The sequence below is a fragment of the Orycteropus afer genome, unplaced genomic scaffold (genome assembly GCF_000298275.1).
Source record: "Orycteropus afer afer isolate SDZICR_OR568_19922 unplaced genomic scaffold, OryAfe1.0 scaffold00006, whole genome shotgun sequence".
NCBI classification, from domain to species: Eukaryota; Metazoa; Chordata; class Mammalia; order Tubulidentata; family Orycteropodidae; genus Orycteropus; species Orycteropus afer.
The window spans coordinates 11,445,528-11,464,171 of record NW_006921593.1 but is presented as its reverse complement, the minus strand read 5'-3'; the positions used below and the strand labels follow the sequence as shown (position 1 = coordinate 11,464,171).

At 47.2% G+C, this 18,644-nt stretch overlaps 1 protein-coding gene across 1 annotated transcript in view; it reads left to right on the top strand.

The window, feature by feature from the left end:
• The window catches only part of LOC103197119 (radial spoke head 10 homolog B2), a 78,086-nt gene that overhangs the window by 16,720 nt on the left and 42,722 nt on the right, over positions 1 to 18,644 (top strand). The window contains exons 3-9 of the mRNA XM_007941001.1: positions 3,453 to 3,521; positions 6,515 to 6,688; positions 9,474 to 9,559; positions 10,273 to 10,393; positions 16,659 to 16,835; positions 17,920 to 18,076; positions 18,288 to 18,409. Of these exons, the coding sequence (XP_007939192.1) occupies positions 3,453 to 3,521; positions 6,515 to 6,688; positions 9,474 to 9,559; positions 10,273 to 10,393; positions 16,659 to 16,835; positions 17,920 to 18,076; positions 18,288 to 18,409 (906 nt within the window). The remainder of the gene's footprint in view (positions 1 to 3,452; positions 3,522 to 6,514; positions 6,689 to 9,473; positions 9,560 to 10,272; positions 10,394 to 16,658; positions 16,836 to 17,919; positions 18,077 to 18,287; positions 18,410 to 18,644) is intronic.

Here is an 18,644-nt window from a genome sequence, read left to right as displayed (position 1 = left end):
TTTGCCAATTCTTTCAGTGCAGCTTTGACTTCTTCCTTCTATACCACTGGTTCTTGATCATATGCCACCTCCTGAAATGGATGAACGTCAACCAATTCTTTTTGGTACAGTGACTCTGTGTATCCCTTCCATCTTCTTTTGATGTTTCCTGCATCATTCAATATTTTGCCCATAGAATTCATCAATAGTGCAACTCAAGGCTTGAATTTTTTCTTCAGCTCTTTCAGCTTGAGAAATGCTGAGCGTGTTCTTCCCTTTTGGTTTTCTAACTCCAAGTCATTGCACATTTCATTGTAATAATTGACTTTGTCTGCTCGAGCTGCTCTTTGAAATCTTCTGTTCAGCTCTTTTATCTCGTCATTTCTTCCATTTGCTTTAGCTACTCTCCATTCAAGGGCAAGTTTCAGAGTCACTTCTGACTTCTATTTGGTCTTTTCTTCCCTTCCTGTTTTTTAATGACTTCTTGCTTTCTTCGTGGATGGTGCTCTTGATGTCATCCCATGGTTCATCAAGTCTGTTCTTTAGAAGGTCTCTAAATTCAGATGGGACATAATCAAGGTCATATTTTGGCTCTCATGGACATGTTTTAATTGTCTTCAGCTTCATCTTGGACTTGTAAATGAGCAACTGATGGTCAGTCAGCTCTTGGCCTTGTTTTGGCTGAAGATACTGAACTTCTCTGTCGCCTCTTGCCATAGATGTAGTCAATCTGATTCCTCTGTATTCTATCTGGTGAGGTCCATGTGTATAGCTGCCATTTGTGTTGTTGAAAAAAGATATTTGCAATAAATAAGTCGTTGGTCTTGTAAAATTCTATCATGCAGTCTCTGGTGTCATTTTTGTCACCAAGGCTGTATTTTCCAACCACCAGTGATTCTTCTTTGTTTCCAACTTTCACATTCACCAGTGATAATCAATACATCTTGATTGCATGTTTGGTCAATTTCAGACTGCAGAAGCTGGTAAAAACTTCCATTTCCTCATTCTGGGCTTTAGTGATTGGTGTGTAAATTTGAATAGTAGTAGTATTAACTGGTCTTTTGTGTAGACGTATGTATCCTATCACTGACAGTACTGTATTTCAGCATAGATCTTGAAACATTCATTGTGGCAGTGAATGCCACACTATTCCTCTTCAATTTGTTATTCCCAGCATGGTAGATGGTCTTGATTGTCTGATTCAAAATGGCCAAAACCAGTCCATTTCAGCTCACTAATGCCTAAGATATCAATCTTTATGCATTCCATTTTACTTTTGACAACTTCCTGTTTTCCTACATTCATATATTGTACATCATACATTCCATGTTCCGATTATTAATGGATGTTTGCAGCTGCTTCTTCTCATTTTGAGTTGTGCCCCACCAGCAAACAGAGGTCCCAAAAGCTTTACTCCAACTGTGTCATTAAGGTGGACTGTACTTTGAGGAGGCAGCTCCTCCCCACTTGTATGTTGAGAGCCTTCCAACCTGAGGGCTCATCTTCTGGTACTATGTGGGACAGTGTTTCAGGCTGTTCATAAAGTTTTCCAGTAATACATCAGACAGTGTTTCATGCTGCTCATAAAGTTTTCACTGGCCAATTTTTTTTTTTTTTTTTAATTTTCATTGTGGTGAAAACATACACAGTAAGACATTTGCCAACATAACAGCTTCCATGTTTACCGCGCAGGAAATCGATGACATTTTTCATGTTGTGCCACCATTATTGCTATCCTTTTCCAAAATATTCTACCACCATTAGCATAAACTCAATGCCCCCCCCAAACAAAAGCTTCCCCTTTTCCCCTCCCTCCTACCCCTGATAACTACTAATAATCTTTGGGGGATATACATACATATATACATACGTGTATATATACATGTACGTTTATATATATGTTTATATATATTTACACACACACTCATAGCCTTCCCCCCAACCTATCTATGAATTTACCTTCCCACCCCTGGTAACCAACAGAGTTCCCTCCCTTCCATGTATAAACCATTCCTTGGCTTTTATAATAACGGACTAATACTGTATTTGTTCTTCTGTGGTTGACTTATTTGACTCAGCATAATGTCCTCCAGGTTCAACCACGTTATGTGGTGTTTTGTAGAGTCTACATTATTCCTTAGGGTTGTACAGTATTCCATTGTGTGTATGTACCATAGTTTGTTTATCCATTCCTCTGTTGATGGGCACTTAGGTTTCCATCTCTTTGCTATTGTGAATAGTGTGGCAGTGAACATAGGTGTGCATATATCTGTTTGTGTCCTGGCTCTCACTTCTTTAGGATATATACCTAGTAATGGGATTGCTGGATCAAATGGTATTTCTAATTCTAACTTTTTAAGGAGTCACCATACTACTTTCCATAGTTGTATCATCTTACAGTCCCACCAGCAGTGTATGTGAGTTCCGGTCTTGCCACATCCTCACCAGCATTTGTTATTTTCTGTCTTGTCGAACTTTGCTATTACTGCTAGGGTGAGATGATATCTCGTTGTTGTTTTGATTTGCATCTCTCTAATCTGGCCAATTCTTTGAGAAGCAGATCGCCCCTTCCTCCTTCTGAGTCTTCCTTAGTCTGGAAGCTCCGCTGAAACCTGTCCACCGTGGTGACCCTGCTGGGGTTTGAAATACTGGTGGCACAGCCTCCAGCCTCACAGCAACACGCAAGCCACCACAGTGCAACAAGCTGACAGACAGGTGGTGGTTTCACATATAGTTTTCATACATTCTTTCTTGTTTATATAAATTTTTAAAAATCCTTCAGTGTTGAAAATGCAACTCCAAGAATATATAAATTCTAATGGAAGGTGAATTTGCTGTGCAAACTTTTACCAAAATCACAATAAAGTTTTTAGGGTTTTTTTTTTTAAAGTGTATGAATTCTTTTGAAGTATAAAGTTTTCCAGTAGCTTAATTAGGAGAACAAGTCTCATGTAAAATTTGATTCTTCAGTTTTGCGTTGCCTCCTGCCCCATCGACCGTAAAGGAGTTCCAGCTGGTGCCACTGGGTGACCTCCTGTGACTGAGCAGAACTGGGTTCCACAGGGCTTTTGGGGCATCTTTTTTTTTTTTTGGAAGCAGATTGCCAGGCCTTTTTCCTTCAGAGAGCCTCTGGGTGGGTTCAGTGCATTGCAAATGGTGTGCGTGTTCCAGCCAGGCTCCTCAGGTAGAACTGAACCCGGTCTTTGTGATGACACAGTTGAATTTTTCTGGGCCCATCCTTCGATCTTTTTTAGAACAAGACGTCTACAGAGCAATGCCGACTTGAAGGGTGTTTGACTCACACTGGTGACTGCCTAGCTCAGCCCATCCTCATGTGTCTGTACGGGAGGGCAAGGCTCCGTTCTCAGAGTGGCATCAACGGGCAGCAGTTGGGGTGTGAAATGAACAATGGTGTTCTAAGAGTTGGGCTCTTTTTGTTTTCTCTCTCTCTCTTTTCTGTTTCTTGTTCACAGGGCATGTTCTCAGAAGGACTTATGCATGGACAAGGGACATATACTTGGGCTGATGGATTGAAATACGAGGTAAGCATAAAACAAGTTAGAGTTCTAATCTGTAATTGTGAAAAATTAATGCTCAGGTTTCCACAATTAAGCAGACTCTTTACAAAACAGTAATTGGGTACACGAGTTATAAAATATGACAGAAGCAAAGAATACAGGTGAAAGTAACCCCTGACTGCACTGGACCCTGTGGTAATGTTTTTACCAGTTTTGTTAGAACATTCTGGAGTGTTCTGTCTTCTGTGCACATATATGCACACATACATGTATTTACCCCTGTTCTTTCTCTAAAATTGGTGTTGGGTGCCGCTGACTCAGTTCCGATTCATAGTGACCCCGCGTACGACGGATGCAATGCCGCCTGGTCCTGTGTCATCGTCACGCTTGGCTGTGCTTGAGCCCAGCGTGGCAGCCACTGTGACGTTCCATCTTGTTGAGGGCCTTCCCCTCTTTGGTTGACTCTTCGCTTTACCGAGCTCCGTGTCCTTCCAAGGACTGATCCCTGTGACCGCGTGAGCACAGTGTGTGACATGAAGTCTCCCCACCCTTGCTTCTAAGGCGCATTCTGGCCCCACTTCCTCCGGGACGGGTGTGTTTGTTGTTCTGGCGGTCTGTGGTGTCTTCGGTATTTTTCACCAGCACCACAGTTCAGAGGCATCGGTTCTTGGTCCTTCTTGTTCACTGTCCAGCTTTCCCGTGCATGTGAGGTGATTGAAAACACCATGGCTTGGGGCAGGTGCACCTTAGTCCTCAAAGAGACATCCTTGCTGTTTAACGTTTTAAAGAGGTCTTAGCTTTTCTTTTCTAGAGCAGCTTAGGTCTGCAGGAAAACTGCACACGGTACAGAGAGTTCCCACGTAGGAGCTCTCCTGTCTCACGGTGGTACATTGTGACGGTTGATGGACCAATATTGACACATTGCTGTCATCTGAGGTGTGTACTTTACACGTAGTTCACTCTGTGTTGTGGAGTCCATGCATGTTGACAGATGCATAATGTCACATATCCACCATGACAGTGTCACAGAGTAGCTACCCTGCCCTCAGGATGCCCTGTGCCCCCTGTTCATCCCTCCCCACCCCCCAAAGCCCCTCCAATCACTGGTCTTTTCACTTTGTCTCTGTAGTTCTGGTGCAGGGGTTACAGCTTTTGGCTGCCCACCAAAGAGTCAGAAGTTTGAGCCCACCAGCAGCTCCATAGGGGAAAGGGGAGGCAGTCAGCTTCTGTGAAGACTGACAGCCTTGGAGACCCTGTGGGCAGTTCCACTCTGTCCTCTAGGGGCGCTGTGGGTCAGAATCGACTCAACCACAGTGGATTTTTTTTTGGTTTTATCTCTTCAGAATGCCCTCTAGGCGGGGTCATGCCATATGTAGCCTTTTCAGATTGGCTTCTCTCACTTAGCCATGAGCATTTAAGGCTCTGAGCGTTTTTCACAGCTGGATCACCTATTTCTCAGTATGCTGATTAATACTCCGTGGTGGGGCTGCCACAGTCTGTCCACTCATTCCTTTTTCTTTCTAGAAACAAACAGTTCATTACACACTCTCTTCTGTATCTTTTCTTATGGGAACTGAAACCGTATCTGTTCGTACGGAGTCAACTATTTTACGTGGGTTTCACTTAACTCTTGCTGGGTGGAAGAAAACACATATGTATTTCCAGGTCACTCACTAGGACCAAATTGGTCTCCAAAGACATGGTGCCAGTTTATCTCCCACCCACCAGATATGTGAGGACAAAACGGGTTCAGAACCCCCAAGTGCAGAGCCACTAGCTCTTGGTGTTGAGTGGGAGTGAAGACATTTAAAACACATCCCTGCCACACGTATGTCCCAGGCAGGCAGGTGAAGGAAGCAGGGGACGTTTGGGTTGGTGGGCGACTGACGGGCTGGCCTAGGATGGGTCAGGGGAAGAAGAGGACTGCAGAGGTCAGGGGGCGGGGTGGGGACGGTCTGTCTGGAGAAACCTTTCCTGCATGACATCCTGCCTCTAGCCAGTGGCCAACATTTAAGGCTTCTGATCCCTGAGGGCGACTGGCCCAGCAGTCCCATCTGGCCGCTGACTCTGGAACCTCATCTTCCATGGGGTCTCAGGCAGGGTTCTTAGGGTGCAGGCAAGTTGCCACTGCCCAGTCCAGCCTGGAGGACCTGTGGGCAGGATCCGGCCTCCTGCAGAAACGTCTGCAGGAGGCAGCTGACCCTTGGGGGACCTGGCGAGGGTCGGGCCTCTGCCTTCTTGCTGGCCAGGCTGCCCTGTCTGTGCTGATTGGCTATTTGCCTGAGTTCAGATTCTCGGGAGAGAATCGGGAGAGAGTCCAAAGCTCTGGCCGCTGGCCATTACCCTGTGAGCTGTCTGCACAGCAGACAGCCTGGGCCTGGTGAGTGGGCTCTAGAAGGGGCCCTGGGGCAGGCCGCTGGCTGCTGTGTCCGCAGAGCCTCCAATGGACCATGTGTGTGACCACTAAGGCCACTGAGCAGAGTTGTCTGTGAGGAGCTTTGAGCCTGTTGTTGGGGAGTCGACGCCTATGTGTCAGAGTAGAACTGAGCCCCGTGGGGCCTGTGATGGCTGGGCCTCTGGCAGTAGGTTGGCAGGCATGTCTCTCAAGGTGTCTCTAGCTGGACTCGAACTGCCAGCCTTCTGGTTAACAGCCGAGAGCGTTAACCATTTGTACCACGCAGGGACTGCAGAGAGCTGTGGACCCCAGTGAATGAGCCTCTTCAGAGGTGAGCTGCAAGAACCTGTCTTTAAGGTTCCCAGGGTCAGGATGGAAGCCACCCCAGGACCCTGCCACCTTCCTGCCACTTGGAGTTGTCTGCTCGCCTTACTGAGCTTCCATGCTGTCTGGGCCTCTGCCTGGTGGAGGAGTGAGGAGAGAGGGTGGGGGATGGCAGCTGGGGCGAGTCCGTGGGTCCCACGGAGGAGAGTTGGGAACAGGCCGGGAGTCAAGGCCGCGTCTCACACAGCCCCTGGCCTCTGCTCTGTCCTCCTCCTGCCCCTTTCCTGTTTGGCCCCAGGGGGACTTTGTGAAGAACGTCCCCACGAACCATGGCGTGTACACGTGGCCGGACGGAAGCACCTACGAGGGAGAAGTGGTGAACGGCGTGCGGAACGGGTTTGGGATGTTCAGGTGCGGCGCGCGGCCCGTGTCCTACGTGGGCCACTGGTGCCATGGCAAGAGGCACGGGAAGGTCAGTGAGGCAACAAGGGGCCCCGCTGTGGGCGGGCGGGCTTGGGGGGGGCGGGCGGGCTTGGGGGGGGCGGGGGGGGTGTTCTTAAAAATTGGGGTGAACCACACCTGTGACTTCCAGCCAAACAAACGACAGGCATAGGAGTTGAACATTTACCTGAGGTAGATACACTCCTTGGAAAGAACAATCATGGGAGAAAGAAGGGCTGCCTATGCACAGGGAGACAGCTCAGGGGGCAGGGGTGCGTGGAAGGATGGACACAGGGAAGAGGTGACTATGGGGAGGAAGTGGGAGGGGGGAGCTGTCACATTGCGGTGAATTGTACTCAATGTCATGAGACAGTACATGTGAACTGCTGTATGGAAAGTGAATTTGCTCTGTAAACTTTCACCCAAATCTAAATTAAAAAAAAAAAAAATTGGGGTGAAATCCACACATATAGTATCACCTGTTTTAAAGAGAATGACGCTGTAGCATTTAGTGTGTTCCCAGTGGCAGCAGCCACCCCCCATCTCCAGTTCAAGATGTCATCACCCCAAGGTGAAACCCTGGGCCCCTGAAGCGGTCACCGGTTCCTCCCCCGTCCCCGGCAGCCGCCCCTCTGCTTTCTGTCCCTGCACTGCGTGCGGGGGAGACTTCGCAGAAACGGAATCCTGTGGTCTGTGGGCTCCCTCGGCTCGCATCTCTGAGGTTCATCCACGTTGTAGCAGGTGTCAGGGCTCCGTCCTCTTTTTTGGCGGATGTCAGTCCACTGTAGGGACATCTCACATCGTGTATCCAGCCTCTGGTGGTGGATCCTTGGGGCGCTGCCACCTTATGGCTGTCGTGAATAGTGCTGCAGGGACCCTTGCACTTGTGTCTGGGAGTCCCTGCTTTCAGTCCTTGTGGGTCTTTACCCAGGATAGGCATTGCTGACCCTGTGGCAGTGGTTCAAACCCACCAACCACTCCTCGGAAGGAAGGTTGGGCAATCTACTTCTGTAGTAATACCACCTCAGAAACCCAAGGAGGGGTCGCTGTGAATCGGGTCCGACTTGACGGCAGTGAGTTGTTTTTTTTTTTTCTTGTGGTAGTGGTAGCTGTGTGCTATTGCATCAGTGTTGACTCCTACACCCTACAGGACAAAGTAGAACTGCCCCATAGGATTTCGTGGGTGTTCTGGTGGCATGGTGCCTAAGGCACCTGACTGCTAACCAGAAGGTTGGAGGTTCAAACCCACCAGCCACTCCACAGAAGGACAATGGGACAATCTACTTCTGTAAAGATTTACTGACTTGGAAACCCAGTGGGGATCACCATGAGTCGGAATCAGCTCAGTGGCAGTGGGTTTGGTTTTTGGTTTGGGGAGCAAATTGCAGCCTCTTTCTCCTGTAAAGTTGCTGGTGGGTTTGAACTGCTGACTGTTTGGTTGGCAGCTGAGTACTAACCATTGCCCAGCCAGGGCTCCTTCCCGTGAAGACACACAGTCTTGGAAACCCCAAGTTTACAGAGCAAGTTCATTCTCCGTACAACAGTTCACACACGTTTTGTTTCATGACGTTGATCACCGTCCCCATAGCTAACAGCTCTTTGCAGTTCCTCCTGTGGTTCCCTTTTCCCTGTGTCCTCCTTTCCCATGGATTCCTGCCCTGTGAGCTGGCTCCCCGTGCAAATGCTGCCCTTCTGAGCTCCCATGGGTGATCGTTCTAAGGAGTGCATACCTCCTTCCTGGTGTTTTTCTTCACCTTATAAAACTAAACCCAAACTCACTGCCATCGAGTAGGATCCGACTCATAGCAACCCCTCCTTGGGTTTCCGAGGCGGTATCACTACGGAAGTAGATTTCCCAACCTTCTTTCTGAGGAGTGGCTGGTGGGTTTGAACCTCCAACCTTCTGGTCAGCAGTCAGGTGCCTTAGGCGCTACACCACCAGAGCTCTCTTGTTCACCTCACAAGCTTGTCTATTGTTTGGTGAAAGTTGAGCCGCAGAGGTGAGTTTAGTTCTGGGCTTGAAGGGTGACTAAGCCATAGTCTCAGAGGTTCCCCTGGTCTCCATCAGAGCAGTAAGCCAGGTCTTTTTTTTTCTTTTTTTAATACGATTTTTAGTTCCATATTTTTCTCCCATTCTATTCAGGACCTCCTTATTGTGATCCCTTTCAGAGAGCAGTCAGCAGTGTAGCCAGGCACCATCTAGTTCTTCTGTCTCGTGGTGGCGGAGGCTGGGGTCCACGTGGCACGTTAGGCCTTTAGACTAATAGTTTCTCAGCATCTTTGGTCTTCTTCACTCTTCTTAGCTTCAGATGGGGAAAGATGAAGAGTTGCACCTCAGATGGCTACTCACAAGCTTTTAAGACCCCAGTTGTTACTTACCAAAGTAGGGTGTAGAACAGTGTCTTGGAGGGCCATGTTACACCAATTGATGTTCACGTCCCCTGAGACCATGGTCCCGAGACTCATTCCATCCAGGTGTTTGGTGATGGCTGATAGGTTCTCCTGACTTTGCCCCCTGCGTGCTCTACTGTACTCATGGATAGCAGGATTTCTCTAGGAATTTAATTGGTTCACCACAGCGCCATGCCTTCACGTGGCCCTTTGGTATTAAGGAGTAGTTGACTGGGGACGCCATCTCGTTTTCCCTTGAGGAATGCTTTGCTCTTTTCTGGCATGGGTTCCGTCTTGCCTCAATGTCATGTGAACTTCTGTAGAGTGTGCGCTCCTTTAGTTCAGCTATTTTGAGCTTTATACTTAAAGAAGCATTAGTTTTTTGAGGCTTGATTTTTTTCCCCTCTTAAATTACTGTGTTTTAGGGCTCCATTTTCTACAATCTAGATGGCACCTCTTGGTACGAAGGAGATTGGGTTGACAACATCAGAAAGGGCTGGGGGATAAGATGGTAAGTATAATGCTGCCACATTTGGGATGTAGGGGAGAGGGTGTGGGTGGGCCCAGATAGTTTCCACGTAGGCTGCTTCAGGGTAAGGTGCAGAAGTTAGATACACATCTTCTATATAAACAATTTAAATTTAAATATTTAAAATAATCCCAATTGAATGTCCGTGGTGGTTAAAATATTTTACTGAAAATTTAGAAAAACACCATATCAAATGATGTCTCATCACACTGATCCACTGTGTTTGGTGTAGACTCTGCCTTTCTTTGGTTTCTATAATCATGGATTACCATTATTTTTTATGCCATTATTTTCGTAGCTGTATGTTTTCTAAAATTGTTGACAGGCTTGCTAGATTTTTAGATTATGCTATCGGAGTCGAATAGTCTAAAGATTAAAATATTTAGGGGCAAAATATGAACAAGTCATAAACAATATTATAGGAAATTACTTGAGATTGGGGGGGAAAGCCACTATTATCTACTCTGTCACCTGATTAAAGAGTCAGGTGGTTTACCAAAGTGATTTATTCTGACCTCAAGGTGGTGATTTGTACAACCCACACATCTATCCATTGCATTCAAATACAGGGAGTGCTGTATGGGCCCAAGAGGTAGATTTCTGAAAAGGTGCTTGGGGAGAAAGTTTCAGAGCAAGTCCTAAAAGTAAATGATGTACATGAGGTGACTAATTGTTTTTAATCTGTTCTATCCTAGTTACAGATCTGGAAACATATATGAAGGCCAGTGGGAAGACAACATGCGTCACGGGGAGGGGAGGATGAGGTGGCTGACCACCAACGAGGAATACACCGGGCGGTGGGAGAAGGGGATCCAGGTACTCTGCACGCTCGTTCTCTGCACTTTTATACCCAGATGTGAGTGCCCTGCTGAGCCTCCCTTATAATGATGATGTGAAATGTTGGTTGCTGTTGATTTGGCTCTGATACATGGCAACCTAGTTAGAAACTCAGATGACTACTGGTCTAAACCTTATGGTTTTTGTTTCATAATCTATTTTTGTTGTTGAAAATATACACAGCAGAGTATACACCAATTCAACAATTTCTACATGTACAATTCAATGACACATATTACACTCCAAACCTTACATTTTGATTGCTATTCTGTTTTTTAGTCTTCTCCAATGGCCTCATACAGAAGCTAGGTTCTGTCATTGGGAAATCCGTAACACATATAGCTTAGCAACCCTGTAGGACAGAGCAGAGCTGTCCCATGGGATTTTCAAGGCTGTAAATCTTTACAGAAGCAGATTGCCTCATCTCTCTCCCATAGAGTGGCAGGTGAGTTCAAACCACCAACCTTTTGGTTAGTAGCACGATGCTTTAACCACAGCTCCACTAGAGCTTCCCCATAAGGACAGAAACTATTATTTTATATTTTAGGAGCTACATGGAGTCCCTGGGTGGTGCAGATGGTTAAGTGCTTGACTATGAGATGGTTTGAACCCACCCACTGGTACCTTGGAAGACAGGCCTGGTGATCTGCTCTTGGAAGATCACAACCTTTGAAACTCTGAGTTGGAATTGACTTGACAGCAAGTGAAAACAGACACTACATATTTTTCTGCACAGGAAACAAAAACAACAAAACTCAACTGCTGTTAAGTCAGATCGCTCCTTGGGTTTCCGAGGTGGTATCTCTATGGAAGTAGATTGCCAAGTCTTCCTTCTGAGGAGTGGCTGGTGGGTTTGAACCACCAGCCTTCTGGTTAGCAGTTAGATGCCTCGGGCACTACGCCACCAGAGCTCCCTTTATATAGTTAATTGTATATAATTTATATAGTTAGGTATCTGATGATATCTTATAAATTGATCTTGTAATTGGCAACCTTGCTAAACTCCCATAATAGTTCCAGTAACTTTTTGTTTTGTTTTGTTTTAAATTTGTGTTGTGATTTGGGTGAATGTTTACAGAGCAAATCAATTTTCCATACAGCAGTTCATACACATTTTGTTTCATGACATTGACTGCAATCTCCATGATGTAACAGTGCTCTTCCCACTTCCTCCCTGTGGTTCCCTTTTCCCTGTGTCCTTCTGTCCTGTGCTCTCCTGCCCTCTGAGCTTTCTCGCTGTGTAAACGCTGCCCTTCTGGTCTCCATGGTTGACTGTTTGAAGGAGCGTGCCTCCATCTAATTGTTCACTTCCTAGGCCAATTGTCTGGCTGTAGGTTAAACTTGCGGAGTGAGTTTTGTTCAGGCCCGAAGAGTGACTTAGGGGCATAGTCTTAGGGGGCTTGTCCAGTTTCTGTAAGACCAGTAAGTCTGGTCTTGTTTTTTTACAATGGTTTTGAGTCTGGTTCCACATTTTTCTCCTATTCTCTCCAGGATCTCCAGTTCTGATCTCTCTCTGAGTGGCTGACAGTGGTCTCTGGATCGTGTAGACTGAGGTTCCCATGGTCCACTAGTCCCTTAAACTGATGATTTCCTTGCATCTTTGATTTTCTTCACTCTTTGCTCTGGACGACGAAAGACCAATAGTTGCATTTTCCTCTCCCAAACTATATACATAACCTGTATGTAGTCATGGGTATATTCCCATTCATCTGCCTATACTGAACATCTGGCCTGTCTACCTATGTCCAGTAGCTTCTTTTGTAGATCCTTTAGGATTTTCTATATTATGTGATCACATTTCTGCAGAGAGACTCACCTTTATACCCTTCTTTCTAATGTGGATGGTTTTCTTGGCCTCCTTATGCTGGCTGGGCCTCCAGTACAAGGTCAGGTAGGAGCAGGGAGAGCCAACATCCTCGCATTGTTTCTGATCCCAGTGGGAAGGAACCCAGCCCTCCACTCAGTGGGACGTTGCTGTGGGTTTGTTGTAGATGCTTTTATCAGGCTGAAGGAATTCTTCCTTTGCTTCTGGTTTTTCCAGACCATAAGCATGTGCTGAGCATTGTCCACAGCTCCTCCTGCACCTGCTCAGATGACCAGCAGGTGGTGCTCAGGTGGCTCCTCAGGTGGTTGACATTTTGGCTACATTAGGATCCATCTCACGTGTGCCACCCCATGTCCAGTCTGGGCCCTTAGCAGTAGTCCCCCCTGTAGTTTAGTGACTATTGTGTGTGGTGTGCTGTTCACCGTCAGACTCTCATGGGTGTATCTGGGAGTCCAGAAACAACTCCTGTGGGGAGTTTGCGGGGTCTTTTACCCAGCTCCTCCCTCCCTGTGATCTTTCTGGACCGTGGGGCTCCTCTGGTTGGTCCTCCCGTCAGAAAAAGCTGGGCTTTGAATCACCTGCTCTTCTACATGGAGTCCCTGGCGGGTGCCCATGGTTCATGTGCTCAGCTAACCAGAAAGCTGTGCGTTCAAGTCCACCCAGAAGAAAGGCCTGGAGATCTTTCAAAAAATCAGTCAGGATGGACACAGACCAATGGAACAGAAGTGAGGATGCAGATAACCCTATTCATTTATGGGCAGCTTTTCAACAAGGGGCCAAAGTCCATTCAATGGGGAAGAAGCAGTCTCTTGAACAAACGGTGCTGGCAAAGCTGGCTATTCATCTGCAGGAACATGAAACAGGATCCGTACCTCACACCGTACACAAGAACTAAGCAACCAATGGACCAGAGATGCAAAAGTCAAAGGCACAACCACACAGCTCCTGGAAGGTAAGACAGGGTCAACAGTGTGGAACCTTATGCTCTTCTTTCACTTTTATTGTGGTGAGAACATGCACACAAAGGCATTCACCAGCAGGGTCACTGACCACAGTTCATGTTGTGCCACTGTTACTGCTGTCATTTTCCAGAATATTCCAGCACCACCAGGAGCATAAACTCAGTGCTCCACAAAGAACAGCTTCCCATGTGTCCTCCTCCCTCCTGCTCCTGGTAACCACTAATAATCTGTGGGGGGTGTGTGTGTGTGTGTGTGTGTGTGTGTATACATACATATATACGTTGTTTTGTGCCGTCGAGTTGGCCATAATATATGTGTACACACATATAAAATCTTTTCTTTAAAAAAAAAAAAAACCTATGTAGCAATTTCCTCCCTTCTCCCCTCCCCTCTCTGGTAACCAGTAAGGAAAGTTCCTTCCATACATAAAGCTTTCCTTGACTTTTGACACTAAAACCAAACCATACTCACTGCCATCAAGTCAGTCCTGACTGATAGCAACTCCTCCTTGGGTTTCTGAGGTGTGGTATCTCTACAGAAGTAGATTGCCCAGTCTTCCTTCAGAGGAGCAAATGGTGGGTTTGAACCTCCAGCCTTCCGGTTAGCAGTCAAATGTCTTAGGCGCTACGCCACCAGAGCTCCCTTTTTACAACAGTGGATTAATATAATTGTCCTTTTGTAATTGACTTATTTCGCTCGGTATAATGTCCTCCAAGTTCATCCACGGTATACGGTGTTTTGCAGATTCTACATTATTCTTTAGGGTTGCATAGTATTCTGTTGTGTGTCTGTACCACAGTTTTGTTACCCATTCCTCAGCTGATGGGCACTTAGGTTGTTTCTATCTCTTTGCTACTGTGAATAGTGCTGCAATGAGCATGGGTGTCCCTGTATCTGTCCGTGTCCTGGCTTTCACTTCTTTAGGATATGTACCTAGTAATGGGATTCCTGAATCAAATGGTTATTTCTATTTCTAACTTTAAGCAATCGCCATAGTATGGAACCTAATTTTTTCAGTAATAGATTACCAAGCACAATTACAAATGCATGAGCAAGGGAGGACGAGTTAGGGAACTGGGACCTCCTAAAAATCAGATACTTACATTCATCAAAAAACTTACCAAAAGAGTAGAAAGGAGTCTACAGACTAGGGGAAAAAATCTGTGGGAATGATATATCTGGTAAGGGTCTAATCTCTAAAATACAGAAAAACCCATTGCCATCGAATTGATTCCAACTCACAGTGACTCTATAGGACAGAGTGGAACTACCCTGTAGCATTTCCAAGGCCTTAAATCTTTATGGAAGCAGACTGCCACGTCTTTCTCCTGCAGAGTTGCTGTTGGGTTCAAACTACTGACCTTTCAGTTAGTGCAGCGCATAACCACTGCACCACCAGGCTTCTTAAAATATATAGAAAACTTCGACAACAAAAGGCAAACAATCCAATTAAAAAAATGGGCAAAGGACACAAACAGACACTTCCCCAAAGAGGACGTTCAAATGGTCCACAAATGCATGAAGAGATGTCTGCGATCATCAGCCTTTAGGGAGATGCAAATTGAAAGAACAATGAGATACCGTCTCATCCCTGCAACAACGTCACTGAGCAAAAAACAAAACGGAAGCAGAAAGTAACACATGCTGGTGAGGACGTGAGCATATTGGAATGCTTATCCACTCCTGATGGGATTATAAAATGGTACGTTTTATGATGTTACATACTGAAAAACAGCATGGTGCTTCCTTAAAAAGCTAAAACCATACACCTTAGGGACCTAACAGCAGTGCCACGAGTAGACACGTGGTGACTGTGTTCATTGCAGCACTACTCACTACAGCAAAAAGACGCAGACAACCCAAGTGCCCAACAGTGGATGAGGGGGTAAACCAATGTGGTGCACACACACCGTGGAATACTACGCAGCTATGAAGAACAGCGCAGAGTCCACGAAACATCTAACGTGGATGAATCTGAAGGGACATTATGCTGAGGGGAGTAACAATATATGAAACCACCTCTATAAAAGACAGATAGGGATACCTACAGAAATCACCATTCTTTGGTGGTTACTGGGTTGAGGGGGAAGTAGGAAACAGCAGATGCTTGGTGTTTTGATGATGGGAAAGGCAAGACTGACTGTGGGTGAAGTATGCAAACTTAGCCAAGGTAAATGATGACAGTAGGAAACAGAAATGCACAGGATTTAGGGACCTCACTGGCAAATTTTGTAACATACACATTTTAGCAACAGCAGTAACAACCCAAATCCACGTGAGTACACAAGTAGGTACGTGTGCTTATCTGTGCACAGCGTGGTGTCTGTACCCATGTGCATGTGGAGGTGGGTCTGTAGGCACAGATACATAGCTGTTTGTGTGCCTCACGTGTACTCACGTACATAATAAAGCACAAAGGAGGCACAGTGACAGCTCCCAGGCCGCCGCCCCTGAAACGAGGCAGCCACACCTGTGCAGCTCAGTTCTGCTCTGATACGTGTGGGCGCCACGACTCGGAGCTGGCGCGACGTGACTGGTCCTGGTTACTCTTCTCCATGTCCCATGACTGTGTCTATGTTTGGGGCCAGATGACAGGAGACCAAGAGGAAAAAAGCACTGGGGTTTTTGCCTCACCCCCTGTGGGACCATAATCCCTCCAGGCAGACAGAAAGACTGCCCTCGAGTTCCAGACCATGCCAGCACTGTGGTGCCATCGTGGGTTCTCCTGGGAGCGGGGGTGGGAGTCAGAGTGGTGGAGCGAATAAAATGCAAAGCAGCGTTTCCCCTCCTGGCTCTGCCCACCCCTGAGCTGGAACCAGGGATGGCTCTGGCCTCTTCTGGCGCCCTGTCGCATGTCGGGCTGCCTTGAGCCCCGGCTGGTGGATGCTGAACAGCTGGAAACGTGTGCTTGTGGGCCCGTGTGGACTAAACAGCAGTGTGCAGACAATGGACCGTCGTCTATTTTGAAAAAGGAGATCTTTGTTATTTAGATGGATATGTGTCCACAATACGCTCTTAACAGGTTACAGAAGAGTATACATCAAGCCATCCTGTGACGGGAAAATCGTGTTTGTATGTATACATGTTACGTGTGGATTAGCATCTATGATTGTATGTGATTACCTGTGGAAAGGGATTGAGGAGAGGTGCTTTTATCAAATCTGTATTTAAAAAAAAAAAAATTCAAATAACGATTAATCCTCGTCGAGCTAGGCAGTTTCTGTCTTCAGTGTTTATGTCCCGTCTGTCAGGAGGGATTATGTTGGTCTCCAGGTGAAGTCAGAGGGCATGGACACCTTGCCTTCAGTCTGGTTGGGGGCTTGAACCCACGTCTGTGTGACTCCACGGTCCGGGTGCCTCTCTGCTCACTGTGCTGCCCACCTCCAAGCAGCTGCAAGATGTCACCACACAGGTTTTACCTAAGAATGTTTTATTTAAATAAGTGCTTTCTTCCCAGAATGGCTTTGGAACACACACGTGGTTTCTACAGAGGATCCCCAACTCCCAGTATCCCCTGAGGAATGAGTATGTCGGGGAGTTTGTAAACGGAAACCGGCACGGACATGGCAAATTCTACTACGCCAGTGGGGCCACATACGACGGAGAGTGGGTTTCCAACAAAAAACACGGCAAGGTGAGTGCAGACCAGTGGACTTGACCCTTTAAAGATTCTGGGAAGCAGCTGGAATCCAGTAAGAGGCTTCCCAGTCTCTGTTTGGTGACCTCCTAAGACACATATGTGAATCTTAAAATAACTTCCAACATGTCATCGATTTCCTGCCTGTTTACAGGTGTGTGTGTGCGTGTGCATGCACGCCTCTGGTAATAGCAGAATCTAGTCTGTGGCAACAACACCTGCTGTAAGTGATAAAGGGTGATAGGGCATCAGGGTTGTGACTCAGTGAGTCATCGATGCCTGTGATGCCACCTGGTTGCTTCTCATTTGCCCACCCGGTCTTCTGCCATGTCAGCTTAACGCTCACGCTGCCCCCCACCCCACGTCTGCAACATGGCTGCTGTGGCTCCAGCCCTCACGTCCACACACCCCACCGGCTGGCAGAGAAGGAACGCTTTTCTGAGGTCTCCCCAGTGTCTACAGTTTCCCTGAGCTGCACCGGGTCACTTGCCCATCTCTGAACCAGTAACTGGCTTTGTGCCTGGGTCTGACAAAGGTCAGGAAAGTCCCTATTCTTTGACAAGTCCTCTGCCCGTTCATGTCGTTGCTGGCTGCCGTCAAGCCAGCTCTGACTCCTGGCAACCCCCTGTGTGTCAGAGTAGAACACACAGTGGTTGGAAGTTGGAAACATCACCAGCCCTTTCTTCTGAGGCACCCCTAGGTGGGTGCAATCCTCCAGCTTGTCGGTTAGGAGCGCCCTAACTGCAGCACCACCCAGGGGCTAGTGTAGATCCATAAGACACAGCATGTAACTAGAGGTTAGCAGAAGAGTGCCTTAACCACCACGCCTAGATTAATAAGACACAGTCTGTGACCAGAGGTGCTTAGCACTGGGGAGAGGTTATAGGCAGGTATAGAGAGGAGAACCAGGAAGAGAGAGTTTACACAGCAACGGGACACAGCAGGAGTCCTACCTGTGGACTCAGCCAGCACCTTAAGAACAAACAAATGCAAACCCTTGAAACACACACTGATGTACAGTCTTTGTTCTTCTAAGAAAATGTTTGCTAAGCCCCTAAAAGCGACTGTTTCCTGTCTGCAGGGCCGACTAACTTTAAAAAACGGACGTGTGTATGAAGGCTCATTTTCCGGTGACCACATAGCAGAGCCTCCAAACGTTGAAAGTGACTCGGCAGCTCACCCAGACGCATGTTCAGAAGGCACCACCAAGGACGGCCAGGACTTCCTGCGCAGTGCTGGTAGGCGGGACGCACCTGTCGCTGAAAATCCACCCGACTGTGGCCTGTGCTGAGCAGGAGACAGGCGCTCCCTGTGCGGGTAGTTCCTACGTAGCTTGTTTGTAACCCTCGTGGGCCCCTCTTTCTAGAAAGCCACTTGATGCCCTGAAAGCAGCCGGAACACTTTTTCCCCGCTTTTTACGATTACGCCACGTTTGCTTTCATTTGCTAGAAATCATCAGAAAGCTTGACGGCAGTGACGGTAACTGCCCGCTGGGAACGAGCATCGAGCTGGACCTCGATTGGCTGTTGGCCGCCTACCCCGAGAAGGACCAACCAGAAGAAAAGAAGCAGGTCAAAGCCGTTTGTACGGGCATCAACGCGAATCCTAAGCTTTCAGCATTAACAGCGTCTTCATAAACCAAAGGAGCATAGTGCCTAAGGCACTTGACTGCTAACCAGAAGGCTGGCGGTTCAAACCCACCAGCCACTCCTCGGGAGGAAGGTTGGGCAATCTACTTCTGTAGTGATACTGCCTCTGAGACCCAAGGAGGGGTTGCTATAAGTCGGGTCTGACTTGACGGCCCAT